General features: G+C 41.0%; 1 protein-coding gene across 31 annotated transcripts in view; it reads left to right on the forward strand.

Annotated features, from left to right (window-relative positions):
- The window catches only part of cacna1c (calcium channel, voltage-dependent, L type, alpha 1C subunit), a 192246-nt gene that overhangs the window by 168604 nt on the left and 4156 nt on the right, over positions 1-19486 (forward strand). For 13 of the 31 annotated variants that reach the window (XM_078942241.1, XM_078942243.1, XM_078942246.1 and 10 more), the window contains 18 exons: positions 3969-4148; positions 10295-10432; positions 11454-11519; positions 11855-11946; positions 12417-12579; positions 12663-12790; positions 12906-13002; positions 13188-13290; positions 13684-13785; positions 13910-14037; positions 14214-14354; positions 15659-16023; positions 16203-16226; positions 17932-18060; positions 18187-18314; positions 18392-18489; positions 19113-19209; positions 19328-19436. In XM_078942241.1, the coding sequence (XP_078798367.1) occupies positions 3969-4148; positions 10295-10432; positions 11454-11519; positions 11855-11946; positions 12417-12579; positions 12663-12790; positions 12906-13002; positions 13188-13290; positions 13684-13785; positions 13910-14037; positions 14214-14354; positions 15659-16023; positions 16203-16226; positions 17932-18060; positions 18187-18314; positions 18392-18489; positions 19113-19209; positions 19328-19436 (2288 nt within the window). The remainder of the gene's footprint in view (positions 1-3968; positions 4149-10294; positions 10433-11453; positions 11520-11854; positions 11947-12416; positions 12580-12662; positions 12791-12905; positions 13003-13187; positions 13291-13683; positions 13786-13909; positions 14038-14213; positions 14355-15658; positions 16024-16202; positions 16227-17931; positions 18061-18186; positions 18315-18391; positions 18490-19112; positions 19210-19327; positions 19437-19486) is intronic. The other 18 variants (XM_078942266.1, XM_078942267.1, XM_078942268.1 and 15 more) reach the window with 12 other exon arrangements.

Genomic DNA, 19486 nt, shown 5'->3' on the forward strand with positions numbered 1-19486 from the left:
ATTAAAAAAAAAGCATATATGTAATGTAGAAAATACACTGGGCAGGACACAAACTCCCTGCTTTGAGCTCTTGGCAATAGGGAGGGGAAGGGAGGCGGGGTTGCTCTGCTCTGTAGAAGCTATGTCCTAGAGAGCAACACAATTGAAAAAAAATAATGTGGCTAAAAATGGCATAAACATGATTAAAAGACCACTTGGAATGTTTTTAAAATAGATCAAAATATGATTGGAGTGGGTCTTTAAAGAAATACTAGGCAATAATTACGAGGAAGGTCAGAGTTTTTCAAAACAATTTTGTAAATATAAAATCATGAAATTTTTTTTTTTAAGGGCTAAATGCTTCCTGTTATTTTGTGAGGGATCATTTAAATAATCATTTTAGATGTCCAAAATTGCATTTTTCTGTCTAACATTTTTATTAGAGTAATACAGTATATATATATATATATGTTTTAAATTACTTTAAAGCTGTGATTGAGGTTTTCAGAGCAAAGCCCACCAGGCCAGTGATATGCACCTTTGTCATCTATACATTTCACAAATGTTGCACTGCATCAGATTTTGGTTTGAAATTTCTTTTTGATTTGATTGAATTAGAAAAATTAGGACACAGGATTGATTTGGTTCACTGAATGAGTTTTTTTTCCTAACGTCTAACCTGAAGGCATGACCTAAGATGTTTTCCTTTTGCCTTTTCCGGTAGTTTGTAATAATATGGGGAATGGGATGCCCAGCCACCGTTTTTCTTTTACCTTCTTGTTTTTAAGAAACCCTCCGCACTTCAGTCCTCTCAGATTTTTAGGCTGTTGTAAAACATGACCCTGTTAGGCCTTTAAATTTGTTAGCCTTTTGCTGCATTTCATGTCTCGCATGAGCAAAATTTAATGTTTTTAACTGCCAAACAGCAGGATTAGATGGAGAGAATCTTGTCAACTGCGACTTTTCTATCATGTTTGCGATGAAATGCAGAGACAGGTTAGCTTTATTTGTTAAGCCTCTTTAATTTGTTCTAAGTAAACATTTAATGTATTATCCAAGTACACCCACTTTGCTGCTCTGTTGGGTGCCTGTTGGTTTAGATTATCTGTTTTTATCCTCAAGTCAGCATTTCTCTAATCCTGGGTCTCACCCCAGCGATCTGCGGGCGCTTCTTAAACCTTGTTTGGTTTCTTTTCCATTTCAGTTTGGTATGAGTAGAGCTAGTGTGAACAGATCAGTAGTGGTTTGCTCTGAGCGGTGTCTTGCAGAGGATGCCAGTATGAATTGCATCTACTTCTCCCTCTCGTTGGAATGCCTTCTCTATTCCTTTTCATCCTTCTCCTCCTGAGCTTTTTCAGTTCTCTTTACTCTTCTTTTATGAATGTTTATCTCTCGTACTTTCTGACTTTTCCTTTCTCTATGACTGCGGTGCTGCTTGCTCACCTGAAATGCAAGCTGGGTAACATGAGTCTCAATTTTTTTGAGAAATTAGTCAACAAACTCCTGTCTGTTCAAATTTATTTTAACACGCAACAGGTTTTGTGTACTTTTGTACACATGTTGACATTTTTTGTGGGGCAAAACTGGCACCATGACCCTCATGTTACCCATGAGATGTTAAAATTCTTTGCTTTAAAACATGATGTGCAATGTGAGAAAAAAAGCACAGGTCAATTTAAACGTGTCTCACATCAGCACTGAAAGAACTTCTGAAATTCTTATTGCTTTTGTTAAAATTGCACATTTTTAATGCATATTCTCCAAACATATCAGTTCATTATAGTTTGTTAGTTTTTGCTGCTACATTTTACCCATAATAATAATAATAATAATAATATATTCATTGTTAAATAACATCTCCCTTAATCCAACTGGTCCTTTATTATCACACTCAGATAAGGATTATTTTTACAATCTTTACTATCAAATCAAACAAGTAACTCTTCCTTGCCTCCATCCTTTTTTTGTTTCCTGTTTCTTTACGGCCTCCTTTTTAATCTTCTTTTCTTCTGAACAAATTTTCACCTCGTACAAATATAAAAAGTAATCACATACAGCAAACATGTTTCTACACTTGTACAGACACGCCGTGAAGGAATCCCTTCAAGCCTTTTTTGAATAGAAATCCAAATTTGACTACTTTTATTATTGTTTTCGTCTCTGACTACTTGTGGAAAAAATTTAAAACTTTCACATAAGGACTTATTTTTGCAATCAGAGAAACTATGCATTTTTTCAATTGATTTTTAAGCATGACGTGGTCCTGTTAAAATCCCTTTACAGTAAATGCCTTATTTTTTCTCACCTTCTACTTTCCTCTTCTTTTTCCCCTACTTTTTTTTTTTTTTATCGTATATTCATTTACCCCCCTCTCTAGTGTCTAACTTTATTTTTTTGGTTTCATCCTTTTTTTGCTTCCACTCCAATCTCTGTTCTTGTTTATTTATTCTTCTTTTCTAAAAAATAATCTTACCTATTCTGCCCCCTTCTGTTTAAAGACCCACTCTGATGAAAATCCATTTAATATGTTCCTTTGGCATTTTTTTTCTGATGATAGAGGGCATGTATAAGGAAAATGAAGTTAAAGTTGCACTTCTGCACATGTCCTTGTTCAAATAGTTGTAACTCAAGAGCAGATGAAGTAATGCAGTTTGAAAAAGAGCTTGTTTGTCACATAGAAAGTGCACTGGCCGAGCCACAAGCCCACTGCTCTGCTCCACAATGGGGAGGGGAATGGGGGGCAAGGTTGCTGTGCGCCAACGGTCCTGCCCCTAATTCAGAGGTGAATTTCAAACGAACTATTGCTCTGCAACAACTTTATCAGAGAAAACAACAATGTTTTTTTTTTTTCTTTTTATTTGGCTAGAAACAATGTACTGGTAATTGAAATAACCACATAATTAAACAACCACTGGAAACATATTGAAAGTGGATCAAAAGATGATCAGAGTGGGACTTTAAGAGCACGGACAGGGAGCAAATGTGTATCTGTGCTTTTTTTCTTGACAGATGCAGGTATTTTAACAGGGCCTTCTTGTTATGTTAATCCTTCAGGTTAACAGAATGACACTAGGTTATAGCCATAATTTACCCATGTGACATAATTCTGTCAAGCAATAAAAACTTATTATGGAAACAAATAAAACTTTTGGAAATGTGAATAGGGAATTGGTTGAAGATCTTTAACAAAATTTACTAACGATTTTTTTTAGTTCAACAATTAAGTTATAAAATAATAATTTGACTATAAACTGAATATTTAGTGTAGCCACAGTAATACATTTTGTACAAAAGTTGTTTACAAAAAAATTATATACATTTAATTTTTATATAGCATTTAGAAATACCAACAAATTCAGTGCACCAGTAACATGAGGAAATAGAAGTAAAATTGTCCATGACTCTATTATTATCCATAAAAAATCTATTTTAGACAAATATTTAATGGATTCAGGTTTCGAAAACAGATCTAAACGCAGGAATACATGGTTGCAAAAGTAGAGGTTAGGAAGCTCTTAGAAGGACATAATATGTGGCTTCACTAACAAAAAAAATAAAATAATCAAGAGCATTTTTATTTCAAAAACTTTTTTTTTTTTTTTGCCATCCTACACCAGCAACATTTCTATAATGTCAAACCTCTACTTTTTAAATCTATTTTTGGGGGGGTAATTTTAGGAATGGTGGCTAATAAAATAATTTTATAATAAACTCTTAAACTGCACTTAACAACCTCAAATTCTAATCATTTACTGTATTCCTGCGTTAAAAATTACATAAAAATGCTAGATTCTTTTTTATTCTTTACCCGAATTCTGAGAGGAAAACAAAGACATCTACATTACACACAGCCCCTATGATTACAGCATCAGACAGACATTTACCACAAAAGTTACCTATATTTTAGCTCCACTCTGTGCTGTAAAGCCCCAGGTGATAAGCGCACACCAAGGCGCTCCGGTGCTGATCTTTGTTGCCTTTCCTTAAAGCCAGCTGACTCCTCCTCGTCCTCGTCCTCTTCGTCCTCCTCTTCCTCCTCTTCCACCTCTCACCCCCCTGTGGTAAGGCCAATGGTACGCCCTGACGGTAACCTCGCCCGCCTCCCTACCTCCTCCACCATCCTTCCATCCCTCCAACATTCCATCCCTCCTACCGCTATGCCGTCCATGGTATGATCCTGAACTTTTGGGTTTTTATTCAATCTGTCATCTCCCCTCTGTCGCTCTTGCGGTGATCTTCTGCAGCATGCCCAGCGTTTTGTAGTTCTGTTGTTTGTACTTTTGTTTGTTCACATTATGTATTTGTATTTATGAGTTAATACAACTGTGTATGTAAGCGTTTGGTGAAGGACACTGCATTTTAGGTTTAGTAAATCTGAGGCCTTTGACTTTCCTTGAGTGGCCATTCTCGTTGCCATTGTGCCCCCACCTCTCCCATGACTCTCCCCTTATGGGTGTGGTATCTTTCACGCTTCCACACTGGTACAAGCCATCATAGTCATGCTGGAAGGCTCTCTTTATACTATATGTCTCCTCCAGCCCTCTGTCTTTCCACCTCTGTCTGCTGTTCTTTCAAACCATTCCTTATCTTCTGCCTGTTCCTCACGCTGTTTCTCTCTCAGTTACACTTTTCGCCACAGTATCTTTTCTGCTCAGTGCCATCACGTTCTCAATGGTGCAGTGGCGCCTACTGTGGTCCAGCTGTGGTATTACCTGCAGTTAAAACCTGGGATTTCCACTCCTCAGAAGAATGTGTCATTTTTAGAATGTTAGAAGTTAATTCCAACACATCAGAAAAAAATATCTCATGCTTCCTAAATTATGAAAATCCCTTTCCCAAATTGTTAATACCCTCTGTAAATTTTGAACATGTGAGGAAAATGACACATTCTTTGTACGAGTCTAATTCCATATGGGAATAACAAAATGAAGTGATGGCTTCTTGGAAAATCACAAATGGCAATATAGACTTAAAGACAATAGTGTATTCCCTGATTCTAGTTTATTCACTGTTTCATGGAAGACAGAGGTGTTTGAGACTCGGATCTGCTTGCATATAAAAATAGTTTTATAATTAGCGTAAGATTTTGGTGAAACCATTAGGAAATGATTGTTAAGGTCTGTCTTTTTTGCTGAACTGTTTGTTGTCTAGATTTTAGTGCGTTCTAGTTGGGTTTCCGGTTATGAACTACCAGTCGTATAGAGTAATGAAGCAAGATTTTCTCAAGTCTGTGTCTCCTACTTCGTTTTTAGAAATTATTTTTTAATTGATTATAAGTTAAACTAGATAGCGTTTAAAACATTTATGTCAACAAAATTAGGAATTTTTGTAATATTGGCACATTTGTTAATGATATCTGGATACCAAATATTTATTGATGAATCAGTGTGGAGTTTTGGAGTTTTAGTTATGTTTCCAGTTTTTGTTGTTATCTTCCGGTTCATGTCGTCTCTGGGGTTTTCCTTTTCAGTCTCTTTTTCTCTCCCATCTGGGTCTCCTGTCATCTTAATGGGTGCACCTGTTCTTAATGGTCTCATCCTTCCACCTGTTTATAATGGGCATGTTCCATCCACTTGTCGCCAGATCATTTTGTGTGTCTTCTCGAGTGCAGCGAGCATTCTGGCGTTGTTTTCACTGTTCTGTTTAGAATGCAGGAGAGGTCTTTGTGTTGGAACTTCCTGCGTTCTGCGTTTGTATCCACACCGGGAATCCAACATTACGATGGCCAACATGGACACAGCAGATGCAGACACTCTACACTCGATCCTCACTAACCAGGAGCGGATAATCTGTCAACAAGAGGACCTGATGCACGCTCTTCACTAGGGTTTACTGGAGATTTCCAATAGCCACGAGCACCAATTTGCTGCATTTGGGAATCAGATCGAGGAACTGGTAGAGCAGGTCCAGCCTCCTCCACCGTCCTATCCGCCCAACTGTCTTCCTCCACTGCCGGTCTGACACCCCTGGCCCCCGCCGTTTTATTAGCCCAACAGGAGAGGTTTTCTGGAGACTCTGGAGACTGTCGGGGATTCATTACTCAATGTGAGCTCCATTTCAAACTGCAGGCATCCAACTACCCTTCGGATCAATACAATGTGGCCTTTGTAATCTCCCATTTCACCGGCAGAGTGGCCACCGCAGAGTGACAAAGAGGGTTACTCGTCTGTGTTTCCCTTCCGGTTTTTCTTGAGGCTTTCACCCAGGTGTTTCAGCACACAAAACCTGGAAGAGAAGCAGCCTGAGCTCTCATGCGGTTGAGACAATAGAAAAAGCAGGTGGCGGATTATTCGAAAGAGTTCTGGACCCTCGCTTCAGAGAGCGGCTGGAATCCGGCTCCAGCCACTGATGCCTACCTGGAGGGTAGGAACTGAAGAATCATCAACTCCCCTGGACTTGCCCTCGTTATGGAGGCCCTCATCACCCTGACCATCCAAATGGACGACCGGCTGCAGGATCGCTAGCAGGGTCGCCGGGTGGGGGGTCCCCCATTCCAGAGAGGACCCCAGCAACCACAAGACCCACCACTCTCTTGTTCATTCTGCTGTTCCAGCAGAACGCCCAGCACCCCAGTTGGAGGCAGAGGAGCCTTTTCAGCTGGGTCGTGGTCATCTGTCCTCTTCGGAGCTGAGGCGACAGATGATGGAGGGTGAGTGCCTTTACTGCGGTCGGCCGGGTCATTTCTATAGGGATTGCCCAAATGCCTGGTGGTCAGGCACCCACCATTTCCTAAGTCTGCTTTCTGCATCCATGGGGATTCAGGTTTTATCCCTCTTAAAGGTTTGACTGTTGCCTCAAGTCACTGAGCCAGTTCAATTTATCTTGTCTGGTAATCATCATGAGTATACGCAATTCTCGCTGTTTTCTTCCCACAATCCTGTGGTTTTGGGGTTCCCTTGGTTTAAGACTCAAAACCCTGGTATTGATTGATTGGTGACCTGGCTGGAGTGACTGCTGCCATGCCCCCTGCTTCCGCTCAGCTCGGTCTCCTGAGGCTGACCCTGTTGCCCCGGAAGGGCATCCATCCTCACCTGACCTCTCTGGGGTTCTGCCCGAGTACCACGACCTGGCGAACGTGTTCTCCAAGTCCAGGCCCTATGACGCCATCGAGCTACAACCAGGTGCTACCCGTCCTAAGAGCAGGTTTTATAACCTGCCTTGACCAGAGAGGGAGGCTGTGGAAGAGTACATCTCTCAGTCCCTGAGCTCGGGCATAATTGGACCCTCCTCTTCACCTTTGGGTGTGGGGTTCTTTTTTGTGGGTAAAAAGGACAGTTCTCTTCAACCGTGCAGAGATTACCGCAGGCTTAACAAGATCACGGTCAAGAACAGGTCCTCACTCCCTCTCTTGGACTCTTTTGCTTTTGAGGTTCTACAGGAGGGTGCGGATGTTCACCAAGCTGGACTTGCGTAGTGCCTATCACCTGGTCTGGGGACGAGTGAAAGACTGCCTTAAGAAAGCCACTCGGACATTTTGAGTACCTGGTTATGCGGTTTGGCCTCTCTAACGTCCCAGTGGTGTTCCAGGCTTTGATTATTGATGTGTGACGGGACTTTCTCCATTGTTTTGTATTAGCCTATTAGCCTCAATGAAGATAGGGAGCATGTTCATCTGGTTCTCCAGCGGTTGCTAGAGAATAGACTGTATGTAAAGGCAGAGAAGTGCCAGTTTCACTCCCCCTCTGTTTCTTTCCTGAGCTTTGTGATTGCAGGCGGGGAGCTGAGGCCAGATCTGGCCAAGGTAAGTGCAGTGGATAATTGGTCCATCCCCACTCACCGTAAACAGCTCCAGCATTTCTTGAGTTTTGCTAATTTCCTTCGTCCCTTCATCCATAACTTCAGCTTGGTGGTTGCGCCCCTTGGTCTGACCTCTACCTCCTCTCCTTTCCACTAGACCGAGGCAGCTAACTCGTTTTTTTACCGCTTAAAGCGGCTTTTCACCCACTCCAAGAATGCCAAGCCAGATGCGCTGTCCTGGCAACAGGAGTTTGTGGAGGTAGACCAACATCCCAAGAACATTATTCCCCCCTCCTGTGTCCTGGGTGCGCTCTCCTGGAAGCTAGAGAGGAACATCAGAGCAGTGCATTCTCAGGAGCCTGATCCGGGGGGGGGGAGGCAGATCCTTCAGTCTTTACGACTCCCCTGTCACTCGGGTGTGCGGAGGACAGTGTCTTTCCTGCATCGCCAATTCTTGGGTTTCAGCATGCCCCGAGACACACAGTGCTTTGTTTCCAGTTGCATCGTCTGTTCCCAAAACAAGGTCAGTCACAAACCACATGCTGGACCCCATGTCTATTCCGACCCGTCCGTGGTCACACATTTCTTTGTAACCGGGCTACCCCTCTCTTCTGGTAAGACAGTAGTCATGATTGTTGTAGATTGCTTCTCAAAGGGTGCCCAATTTGTGGCATTAACCAAACTGCCCTCTGCTGCAGAGAGCGCCAAATTGATCTTCACCCATGTATTCAGGCTGCACAGCATCCTTGTGGACATTGTCTCAGGTCGGGGAGCCTCGATTCTTTTCGTAAGTGTGGAAGGCACTCTGAGCAATCTTTGGGACTGCAGCCAGCCTCTCCTCGGGTTTTCACTCCTAATCTAATGACCAGGCGAAGCAGACTAATGAAGATCTGTAGGCTGCCCTCTGATATGTCTCCTCCCGCCACCAGTCCTCCTGGAATTCCCTGCTAACCTGGATTGAGTACGCCCACAATTCTCTGACCTCTTCCGCGTCTTGTTTTTCTCCCTTCGAGTGTTCTCTGAGCTATCAGCCTCCGTTGTTCCCCGCCCTGGAGAAAGAGGTAGCAGTACTTTTAGTCCAGCACCTCTATCGCAGCTGCAGAGACATCTGGAGGGAGGCCCAGGCTGCTATACTAGGTTCATCCGCAGCAAATAAGTGGCTGGCTGATCATCATCGCACCCCGGCACCAATATATGCACCTGGTCAGTCCGTCATGCTGTCCACTCCAAACATCAATCTCCCTACCTAATCCAAGAAGTTGTCACCAAGGTACATCTGCCCATTCGAGGTGGTCAAGGTTGTTAACCCTGTCACAGTCAAGCACTGTCTCCCCGAGTCCCTTCGCATCCACCCTGTTTTCCATGTTTCCTGGACCAAGCCCCATGTTGGCCCCAGTCTGCAACCTGCTTCTGTTCCGCCTCCTCCCACCCGCATCATAGATGATCATTCAGCCTACACCATTCGACGCCTCCTGGATGCCAGACGGCAGGGCAGGGATCTTCAATACCTTGTGGACTGGGAGGGTTATGGCCCTGAGGAAAGGTCTAGGTGCTAGCTTCCAGGATCATGGACCCAACCCTCATTCGTGAGTTTCACCGCTGCCACCGGGGCAAGCCTGGCGGTGCACCCAGAGGTGCCCCTTGAGGAGGGAGTACTGTGGGGTATTGGTAGTCGAGGTTGTAGTTATGTTTCCAGTTTTTTTTTTGTTACCTTCTGTTTCCAGTTTCTCTCATCTCAGGGGTTTTGCTTTTCAGTCTCTTTTTTTCTCCCACCTGGGTCTCCTGTCATCCTAATGGGTGCACTTTTACTTATTCATCTTATCCTTCCACCGGTTTATAATCTGTGCGTTCCCTGTACTTGTCGCCATATCGAGTGCCGTGAGTATCTAGCCTTGCTTCCAGTGTTCTGTTGAGAATAAAGGAGAGGTCTTTGTGTTGGAACTTCCTGCGTCCTGTGTTTGTGTTCGCAACGGAATCCTGTCAAGTCAGAGTATGACTGGTCCCCTTTTCAAGTTTTTATAGCTTATTTCTTGAAAAAAAAGTTTTAGCAGAGAGGGTGAGACTCACATACCTTAAATAGAATTATGTTAAATTATTACCAGTGTCGTCGTTTCAGCAAAAACATATAATCAAATGAAATAAAAGCTAAAGCGTGTTTTCTCAGAAAGTTTAGGGAGGATTTCTCGATTTCTATGCTGCCAGGTGATTTTTCCATGAAGTCTGAAGAAAAAAAGAACAAAAAAAAGCATGATTGCCCGATTCTCTCCAGATCTCTTTGTCAGTTGATTTTGATGGGATTTTGTTGGACGCTGATTTTCATTTGGTAACTAGTGTGTATGTGTGTGTGTCTGTGTGTGTCTGTTATGCATATTTGAATAAAAATATGCATACAAATGACTTGTGTTTTTGCACATGTCTGTGTACATGTGCATATTTTTATGGCAATCATCTATATCTGTGTGTGGCTGTGTCTGTGTGTGATGGTGTGTGTACGCTTCCCTACCTTTTCTATTTGCATGTGTTCCCATGCGTCCTGTGTGTTTTTTGTTTCTAAAAAAACACCAAACCCCACCAAAAGGGACTGCAGAACTCAGAAGAGAACGCCAGGATCTCCATCACCTTCTTCCGACTGTTCCGCGTGATGAGGCTGGTGAAGCTGCTTTCTCGCGGGGAAGGGATTCGGACCCTGCTGTGGACCTTCATCAAATCTTTCCAAGTGAGGGGAGAAACGGACACTACATGCTTAAAATGGGGGAGGTTGGGCTTTACCAGAACCAACGGTGTCCCTTATCAAGTGGAGTTTCAACTCCAAAATGATCCCATTTTTAGAGATAATGTTATTTTTGGGAGATGTTATTATTCAAACTTTGAACACAGCTATTATTAATATTTTGTCCATGGCACCTTCAGCCTTTTATTCTTATTACTATAGATCCATTATGTTATGATCTTTGGGACACTCTAACCTGGTTGACTCTGTCGTCAATTAGAGTTGGCCTCATCTTTCTTTTTGCAGAAAATAAGGGATTGGAGAAAGGAGGACCCAAAGAAGGGTGTTGCGTTCAATAGTTCAGTATTTTTAGAAGATATTTTGCAGAGAATTTAAGTTGGGAAAAATAGTGGTGCACTTTTATCTTTTTCTGCTCTTACCTCTCTACCTTCCCATTTCTTACACTGCAATTCTATCATATCCACCTTCTTTTAACCTCAAGAGATCATCATTCCCCGTAAACAAGCTAAGCCATAGATAAGTTTGAAAGAGCACTCCACCAAAAAAAAAAAACCTTTGTTGAGCATCAAAAAATATAATGTTTATGGTTGTACCTGCAACACCCTACAGAAAAAGTCTGCAGGAGGACAATCTGACTCTAGCATTTTTAATATGTCTGGTGTTGTCTCTAATTTTTCCAAAAGTTCACCTTTTCCCAAATGGCTTGGTTTTTATTTGCAGAAATTTTAATGTGGACCCCAAGAGCATTTTATTGAATTTTACAGACATTTTTTGGTTGTGTGCTTCCCGTAATTTCAGATCCAGTCCCTTTCACTTTGGTTTAGACTGGGTAATTAAAGTAGTGGCGTTTATGGTTAAAACACCCAAACAATTGCAAAAATATATGGCAAATATATTATCAATTGTTTTTATCCCCAAAGAACTTAAAAGTAGACTGAAAGTGAATGGATCCAGGCTTGATGCAAACAAGTACTGCAGACAACTGATTCTTCTCTCTTCTCTTCAGGCCCTGCCCTACGTAGCTCTGCTTATAGTGATGCTCTTCTTCATATACGCTGTCATTGGCATGCAGGTAAGCTCTTACTTAGTTAGCAGAAATGGCTCCTTCTCTGTGGTTTGTTGTTTTCTACTTCCAGTAGTAAACCTTCATTCCTTCTTTGTCATCCTGGAGTCTTGTCATCCAGCGTTCCTGTTCGGTCCTGTCGTTGTTCTTTTCTCCACACCTCCTTCTCCTATCGATGTTCTTTCCAACTGTAGGACTCTCCTTGTTCTTAACCAAATATGTATTGTTTCCTCTAACACTTTCATTTGATTTTCAGCTGGGCTCTTTTTTCGACTGACCTCTTTTTAGCAATGATAAGATCAATATTGTTTGCTATATGCCTCCCCCCCTTCCTTCCTGTGCAGATGTTTGGTAAAATAGCGTTGCGGGATCTCTCACAAATCAACAGGAACAACAACTTCCAGACATTCCCTCAAGCAGTGCTGCTGCTCTTCAGGTGAGGATTTTTGCCATCTCGCTTGTTCTTCCCTCATCAGTTGCTGTAATGTCACCAGCAGGTAATGGGAGCAGAAGGCTAAATAAAGGCGTCTTTAACCCTGTAAATCCCACTACATCAAAGAATTGACAGAAAATTCAATTTTTTTATTTTGTTATTAGGATATTTTTGAAACTGATGAAATCCACAACAACAACAAAAAGTGTTGTTTAATTTTTTATTAGATTTAGATAGTTTCAATTATGACACCATTGGTAAGTTTTTGCTCTCAATAATGTTAGTTTAAGATGCAAATATGTTGACATGGGAGTTCAGGGGAAAAAAGCACCTTATTAAGCACAGTCTTAAAATTGATTATCACATTTTTAACATGGTGTAACTGCATTATGAAGAATTAATTATCAACTAATTTTGCATTTTTTCTTGTGTTCTTCTCTTTGTATTGTTGGATAATCTTTGCTGCTTATCAGATGTGCGACAGGCGAGGCATGGCAGGAGATCATGCTGGCGTGTTCACCCAACCGACCCTGTGAGAAAGGGTCAACCAATGAAAACAGCACCGCCAGTGAGGAATGTGGCAGCCAGTTTGCCATCATTTACTTCGTCAGCTTCTACATGCTTTGTGCCTTTTTGGTGAGACAGACGGCTGAACAAGGAAGATTCCCTTTTCCAGATAACAGTTCCAAACTCACTTACTGATTCCTGCTTCTCTGCAGATCATCAATCTATTTGTGGCTGTAATTATGGACAACTTTGACTACCTGACACGGGATTGGTCGATCTTGGGACCGCACCATCTTGATGAATTCAAAAGAATCTGGGCTGAATATGACCCAGAAGCTAAGTGAGTTTAAGGAGAGAAAGCATTAGACACTTTCAGAATGATAGTGTTGCTTTTGTCTGTCAAACCGTTGCTGAATTTTTTAATGTAATGTCTTTTATTTTCTTTAATTCTAAAGGGGTCGAATAAAACATCTTGATGTAGTCACTTTGCTGCGGAGAATTCAGCCTCCTCTGGGATTTGGAAAGCTCTGCCCACACAGGGTGGCTTGCAAGGTAAAGCTGACACAATTATAAAAGAAAATACACAAAAATAAATGTAAAAGGGTTTCAGAATGTTTTTTTTTACTAGAATTAAGAAGTTGACACCAAAGCTGGCATCAAATGCTCAATAAGAGAGGGTTAGTTTTTGGCCATGTGTGTTATCTTATGTTTTCCTTTTGGTTTATTTCATTATGTAGCGTCTGGTGTCAATGAACATGCCTCTGAACAGCGATGGAACGGTGATGTTCAATGCCACACTGTTCGCATTGGTCAGAACTGCCCTCAGAATCAAAACTGACGGTAAGATGCACGTAATACGACAAACAGAACTGAAGTAACTTCCACCTAACTGCTCTTTAAAGACCCACTCCAATGATAATCATGTGTTTGGTGTTTTTACCATGTTTTTGTGGCATTTTTCCCATGATGGAGGACCAAAGTAAATTAAGGGGTGGGCTTACTCCACACTAACAGTTCCACCCTCAACTATGAGGCAAATTTCTAATAAACCCCTGCTGCTCTGCTGAAACTATGTCCTAACAAACAACACAGGTTTTTTGCTTTGGGCTAAAAGTGGCATAAATATATATTTTTTAAAACCCACTGGGAACGCTTTTTAAAATAGATCAAAGATGACACGCAAACTCATGACATGCAAGACTACAATATATATGTTTTGTTTTGTATATGCAGGAAACTTGGAGCAAGCTAATGAGGAACTGAGGGCAATTGTAAAAAAGATCTGGAAAAGAACAAGCATGAAACTCCTGGATCAAGTAGTGCCCCCTGCTGGTGGTAGGTGTATTTTTCAAGACAGTTAAGGCTGGTCAAAATCTTACTTGAAAAATAGTACATCTTTTACAGAACTTCTAAAAATACCCGTCCACTAAGTGAATAATGGTCACTGTGTTGCTTCCAGATGATGAGGTTACAGTCGGGAAGTTCTATGCTACTTTCCTCATCCAAGAGTATTTCCGCAAGTTTAAGAAGAGGAAAGAACAGGGGCTGGTGGGCAAGGTGCCCCCCAAAACTGCACTCTCTCTGCAGGTACATGCAGAATTGCATTTACATTGTATTTTACATGTTTAATTATGCTATTTAAGTTATCAAGACAATAAGAAAACAAAGGTAGTGTTTAATAAAATTACAAGTTGACATTTTTTCTATAAGAAATGAACAAGAAAAAGAAAGGAACTTCTGGTGGTGTGTTTTTGTGCATGCAGGCAGGCCTGCGGACATTGCATGACATTGGTCCAGAGATTAGAAGGGCCATCTCGGGAGACCTGAATGTGGAGGAGGAAATGGATAAAGGGATGAAGGAACCTGTGTCAGCAGCATCTGAGGATGATATCTTCAGGGTAAAGGTTGGATGCATACACCCTCACGCACTCTCACAGAGAGAGACCCAGACATGATCAGCGCCAGCTTGAAGCTTCACCACATGCATTACCATGCTTGCATGTGGTCAGAGCCCGGAGAGGACATCTTGCAAAAGCTGCATGTTTGACCACAAGGCTTTGCTGCACATTAACGCTGAACACTGATGCTGCAGTTTAATGAAAGTTTTCTAAGGGGGAAAAAAACGCGCAAAATGAGTCTAAAAAAATTTTCTATATACATTTTGGCAAATAACAGACCACTGTCACTGTAAGTATTAACACCTTTAGTTCCTCTGCAACTTTCCTTTGCCTTCTTTAATGCGTTGTTTCAATGTAAATTTCTTTTTAGCAATTTCTGTTTTATTTTATTTCATTCTAACATGTAAGACAAATACAATAAAAAATATAAATACCATAATTTAAAGACCTGCTCTAATGAATATTTTGGGTGTTTTTAGCATGTTCTTGTGGCATTTCTTTGATGATATAAGACATATATTTGAAAAAAAATTAAGCTTAAAATTGCATTTCTGTGTATTTCTTTTTCAAATCATTGTGACTAAAGAGCATGGCATTTGAAAATAGCTTATTTGTGACATGGAAAATATCCCTATGGGGCCACAAGCTCCCTGGCTTGCTCCATTCTCATGCACCGCACCCACTTAAAAGCGAATAGATCCATGTACATCTTTTTTTTCTTGATCCAATCTGGCTTCTGGCTCAAAACTAAACTACTGGATAGCTCTAAAATTGCTCGCCATGTTCGGTGCAACGGTAATGTTGGGTTGGGGGTGTGGGGGGGCTGTAAGATAGCAGGAGATCATGTAAGAAGAAAACTCTTAGCAACGGGGAAGGGAGGGGGGACAGGGTTGCTCTGCGCCAACTGTTCCGCCCACAAATCAGAGGTGAATTTCTAATGAACTACTGCTGCTCTGCAGAAAATATGTCCTAGAGAACAAGAAGGACACAGATTTTTACCGTTTTTGGCTAAAAATTGCATTATTATAATGAAAAAACAACTGGAAACGCTTTTACAATAGATCAAAAAAGGATCAGAGTGGGTCTTTAATATTTTTTTTGTATTTTCAAATTGTTTTATGTTTATATATATAAATTCTGATGTTTATTCATAGCACATTGCAGGTATTCATCTGTTAAATGGCTAAACTCTTGCGTTCCATTGTCATCATGGCTGATATAAGGCTGGATTGCTGCAAGCAGTAAATGTTAATGTTGCATTTATGCTTTTGTTTTTTTCTTTATTCATCTGTTTTTCTTTACTCACACAGCGTTCTGGTGGCTTGTTTGGCAACCATGTCAACTACTACAACCAAAGCGATGGCCGCAGCTCCTTCCCACAGTCCTTTACCACCCAGCGTCCTTTGCATATCAGCCAGAAAGGCTCCCCTTGCGAAGGCGAAAGCCCATCCCACGAGAAACTTATGGACTCAACCACCTTTACCCCTTCCTCCTACTCATCATCAGGCTCCAACGCCAACATCAACAACGCCAACAACACCAGCGTGACTGGCGTGGCCAACCAGGGTGTCAGTCGATTTCCGAGCCCTTCTATAAGCACTGTAGATGGACACACTGGGCAGCCACTGACACCCATCCTGCTGCCAAGGTCCGCATGGTGCTTCCCTCCAAAAAGGTGAGCGCAAGTCTCCGTAGACCACGTAAAGATTTTCCTTCATATAAAACCTTTTACAATAACTTTTTTCTCTATCCCTGACTGTAAAGAAAAGTTTTCACAGTCAACAAACTATTTCTTTCACCGCCTCTTTATTTACCTGCTTTTTCTCCTTGTCTTCTATTTCTGTTGGCATGCAGGATGTTTTATGACACCCTCATGCGGTATGTTGCCAGGGGACAGAGAAAGAGAATGAATGTTTGTCTGTTTTGAGTGCGCATAAAATGATGATGCAGTATGGAAAAGAGCATAGCTGTCATGGCACAACAGTGGCATTTGTTGCTATGCACAAAATGCTTTAGTTGCTATAGTAAAAGTGCTGCTACTTTAAAGATTAGCCAGCTAAGCTGCAGATAGACTGTTTGGTGTCACATGGCCAAACCTCTCCTATCTACCTTGTGTTGCTGCTCTATTATTGCACACTGTGGCAGGTCTGGGTTAGACTCTGTTTTAGCTCCTTTTTCTTCATCTATGCAAACATCTGAAAGCTGATACTCATCTTGTTTTTAGACCATTAAAAAAATAAAGTTATTCATTAGTTCAAAATGTTACAATACAATGAGATCAGTCTATATTTTTGTAAAAGCTACTTATGTGCTTTTGAGTTATTGCTTTATATTTGTCTCAACTGACAGTTTGAATTCCACGACTCAAATTTTTTCAAAATTTCATGAACTAATCTACTTTAAATACAGATTTTTTTATTAACTAGCTCATTTGTTTTGAACAACTATGAGTTTTTGAACGAATGGTAAAATACAAATGTTTCCATGTTGTTTAATTATGTTGTGTACATGTTTTTTGTGCTGTGAAGCTGCAGACCACAAATGAAATTAGGTGTTTTTAAGCCGTATGAGAAAGTATCAGCTTTCTGATGTTTTCGATTTGAGTAAACTCAGATTCGTGGAACTGAAATAGATTGAAGATCTGCTCTAACCCAGAATTTGCTGTAAAGCTCTATATCGCTGATAAAAAAAAGGGACAAAATGGCATTTAGACATTTTGTTTTTCTTTTCCTTACCACGCTGTTTTTACAGTTTGCGATTACTGGATCACATGCAATATTAGTTCTATATTTGATGATTCTCCTTAAAAAAAAAAACTTTAAAAAATAGTATAATAATTTATAAATAAAGGATTATTTAAGAAACGTGTTTGAATGGATTAAACAGCCTGGTGAAGAACTAAAGACCGAAATTCAAATGTCAGAACGGTTCCTTGAAGCTTGTGTGGAATATGAAATTGATGTAACTGATAAAAAGACATCTTTGAGATGCAGAATGGCAGATTTTGATTTTTAAAATAGGTTTGATAAACCAGATCAACCAATCTAATAGCCCTGGATTCTCTGGTATTTGTTTATTTAGTCTTTACCAACGTTAAGACAATTTTTCCTGCTAAAAATACATACATTCTGGCAAGAGTTTTTAATAAAGTTAAAGTTACCGTGAAGCCACTGGGTTATAGAAAGCCTCGTTCAAAAAGTTTGCCTTTTTTGTGTCTTTTTTCGGTTTTAAAGATGTCTTAACTTCAGTCTTGCGTCATTTCTCATGTTCCAAATGTTGCCTAAAATACTATTCACCATTTTGCTTCAACAAAACAGCTGCAAGCCTCCAACTGCTTCTCCTAAGACCTTTGCTTCAGCTCCTCTTTCTGGTTCATACATGCTTTGGTTAAATCTCTGTGGATTTCTGTCTCTTCCTCCTCAGCTCCTTGCTGACGTTGTATAGCTAATCAGCTGCTTTTTATCTGTGTCTGCATCTGTTTGTCTAATCGTACTGCCATCTGTGGTTTGTTTTTTTGTGATAATTGTGTGTTTTTTTTTGTTTGTCTGCTTGCTTGTCTGGTTGTATGCGTGTTTGTTTGTAGCTCCGACTCCAGTGACAGTCATCTGCCAATCATCCGGAGAGGGGAGGGGTCAACAGAGGAGACGTATGATGAGAGCTATGGTGACGACAGAGAGTACCACGAAGATGATCACTCGCTTTCGTCTGACATGTACTGCTGAAAATAAATTTAACAAAAAAAAAAGAACAACAACACAGTTTTGTTTTCATCTCAAAGTTTTAAACCCTTGCAAGGTTTGTTTGAATTTGTTTTGTGGATTTGTGTGCACTTTTTAAGGTTGGTGTATCATGATGACACATGCAGGCAGCTAACTCCCATGGAGGAAGCAGAAGAAGTAGAAGGAAGAAGAGGAAGTGGAGGGTGGCAGTCTCCACGAAGAGTCTTCCTCTGTCCAACCTCTCTGGGTGAGAAGACACACGTCAACAGTCGTTCCTTTCTTGTTTAGTTCTCTAGTTGTTTACACTTTTGTTCTGCGTGTCAGGACGGAGATCGTCCTTCCACCTGGAGTGTCTCCGGAGACAACCAAGGCCAGAAGTCTCTCAGAAGACGTCTGCACCTTTACATCTTGTACATCACCAGGTAGTAAAGAAAAAAAAAAATTCACATTGTATTGAAACTACAATTTAACCTCTTGAACTCTTGTGCTACGTTCAAACGGGGGGAACACACGCCCATGTTGTTCTGGACAAGCAGGGAGGGGCTTCTTCTTCTTCTATTTCTTTTTCTACTGTTTACTAGCGCTGGTCCAACACCTACAGTTGGGAGAGGCTTGGTGTGAAATATCGAAGCTGTGCAAACCTCACAAATTTTCTATTCGGATTTATGAAAGACTTGCTGTCATATAAACCGCTATTATTAATTTCTCCTCCATGATCAATTTTCAAACAGCTGGGGCTTGTGTTAATTAAAGGGGACATCATCCATACATCATTACCAAATCCGAGTCCCTGATTGGTCAAAGTTCAACCATGTTTAACTTTCAATGTGTGTTCAGTGGCCCCATGTTTTGTCTTCAAAATGTGCGTAGCTAAGCTTGATCACAAGAGTTTGAACGCAGGAGCCCTACAAATAAAACCTACAAATATACGCGTTTATCCAGACTTTTTACTGGAAGTAGCAGCTTGAATGCACATTCGAATGCATGTGAACATGTTTTTACATTTACTTTAACAACAACTTTTTAACGTTTTCTTCTCATTTAGGCTCTAGCAGTGGCCGGGTTGAGTCCTCAGCTGAGAAGGAGTCACTCACCCAACCTGTTTAGCCGGCTGTGCTCAACGCCTCCAGCCAGTCCTGCAGGTAAATCCAATTCTCCGCAAAAAAGTTGCTTTTCAGATAAGTTGAAAGAAAAAAGACAAAATTATCCTAATAAGTATCATAGTGTTGATCTGTTTGTAATGTCGTGTTTGCTTTTAAGCCCACTGCAGTGATGCCTCCTATCAGGGAGTTCCCTCTTTGAGGCTAGAGGGCTCCAACTCTCATGAAAAGCTCAATACCAGCTTGCCTTCTGTCAGCTGTGGGCCCTGGTGAGTATGAGTACCTTTAAATAGTGGTTTAAATGAAGACAGTTTGGTGT

This window comes from Oryzias latipes, chromosome 23 (genome assembly GCF_053564925.1).
Source record: "Oryzias latipes strain Hd-rR chromosome 23, Olatipes_Hd-rR_3.1".
Taxonomy (NCBI): domain Eukaryota; kingdom Metazoa; phylum Chordata; class Actinopteri; order Beloniformes; family Adrianichthyidae; genus Oryzias; species Oryzias latipes.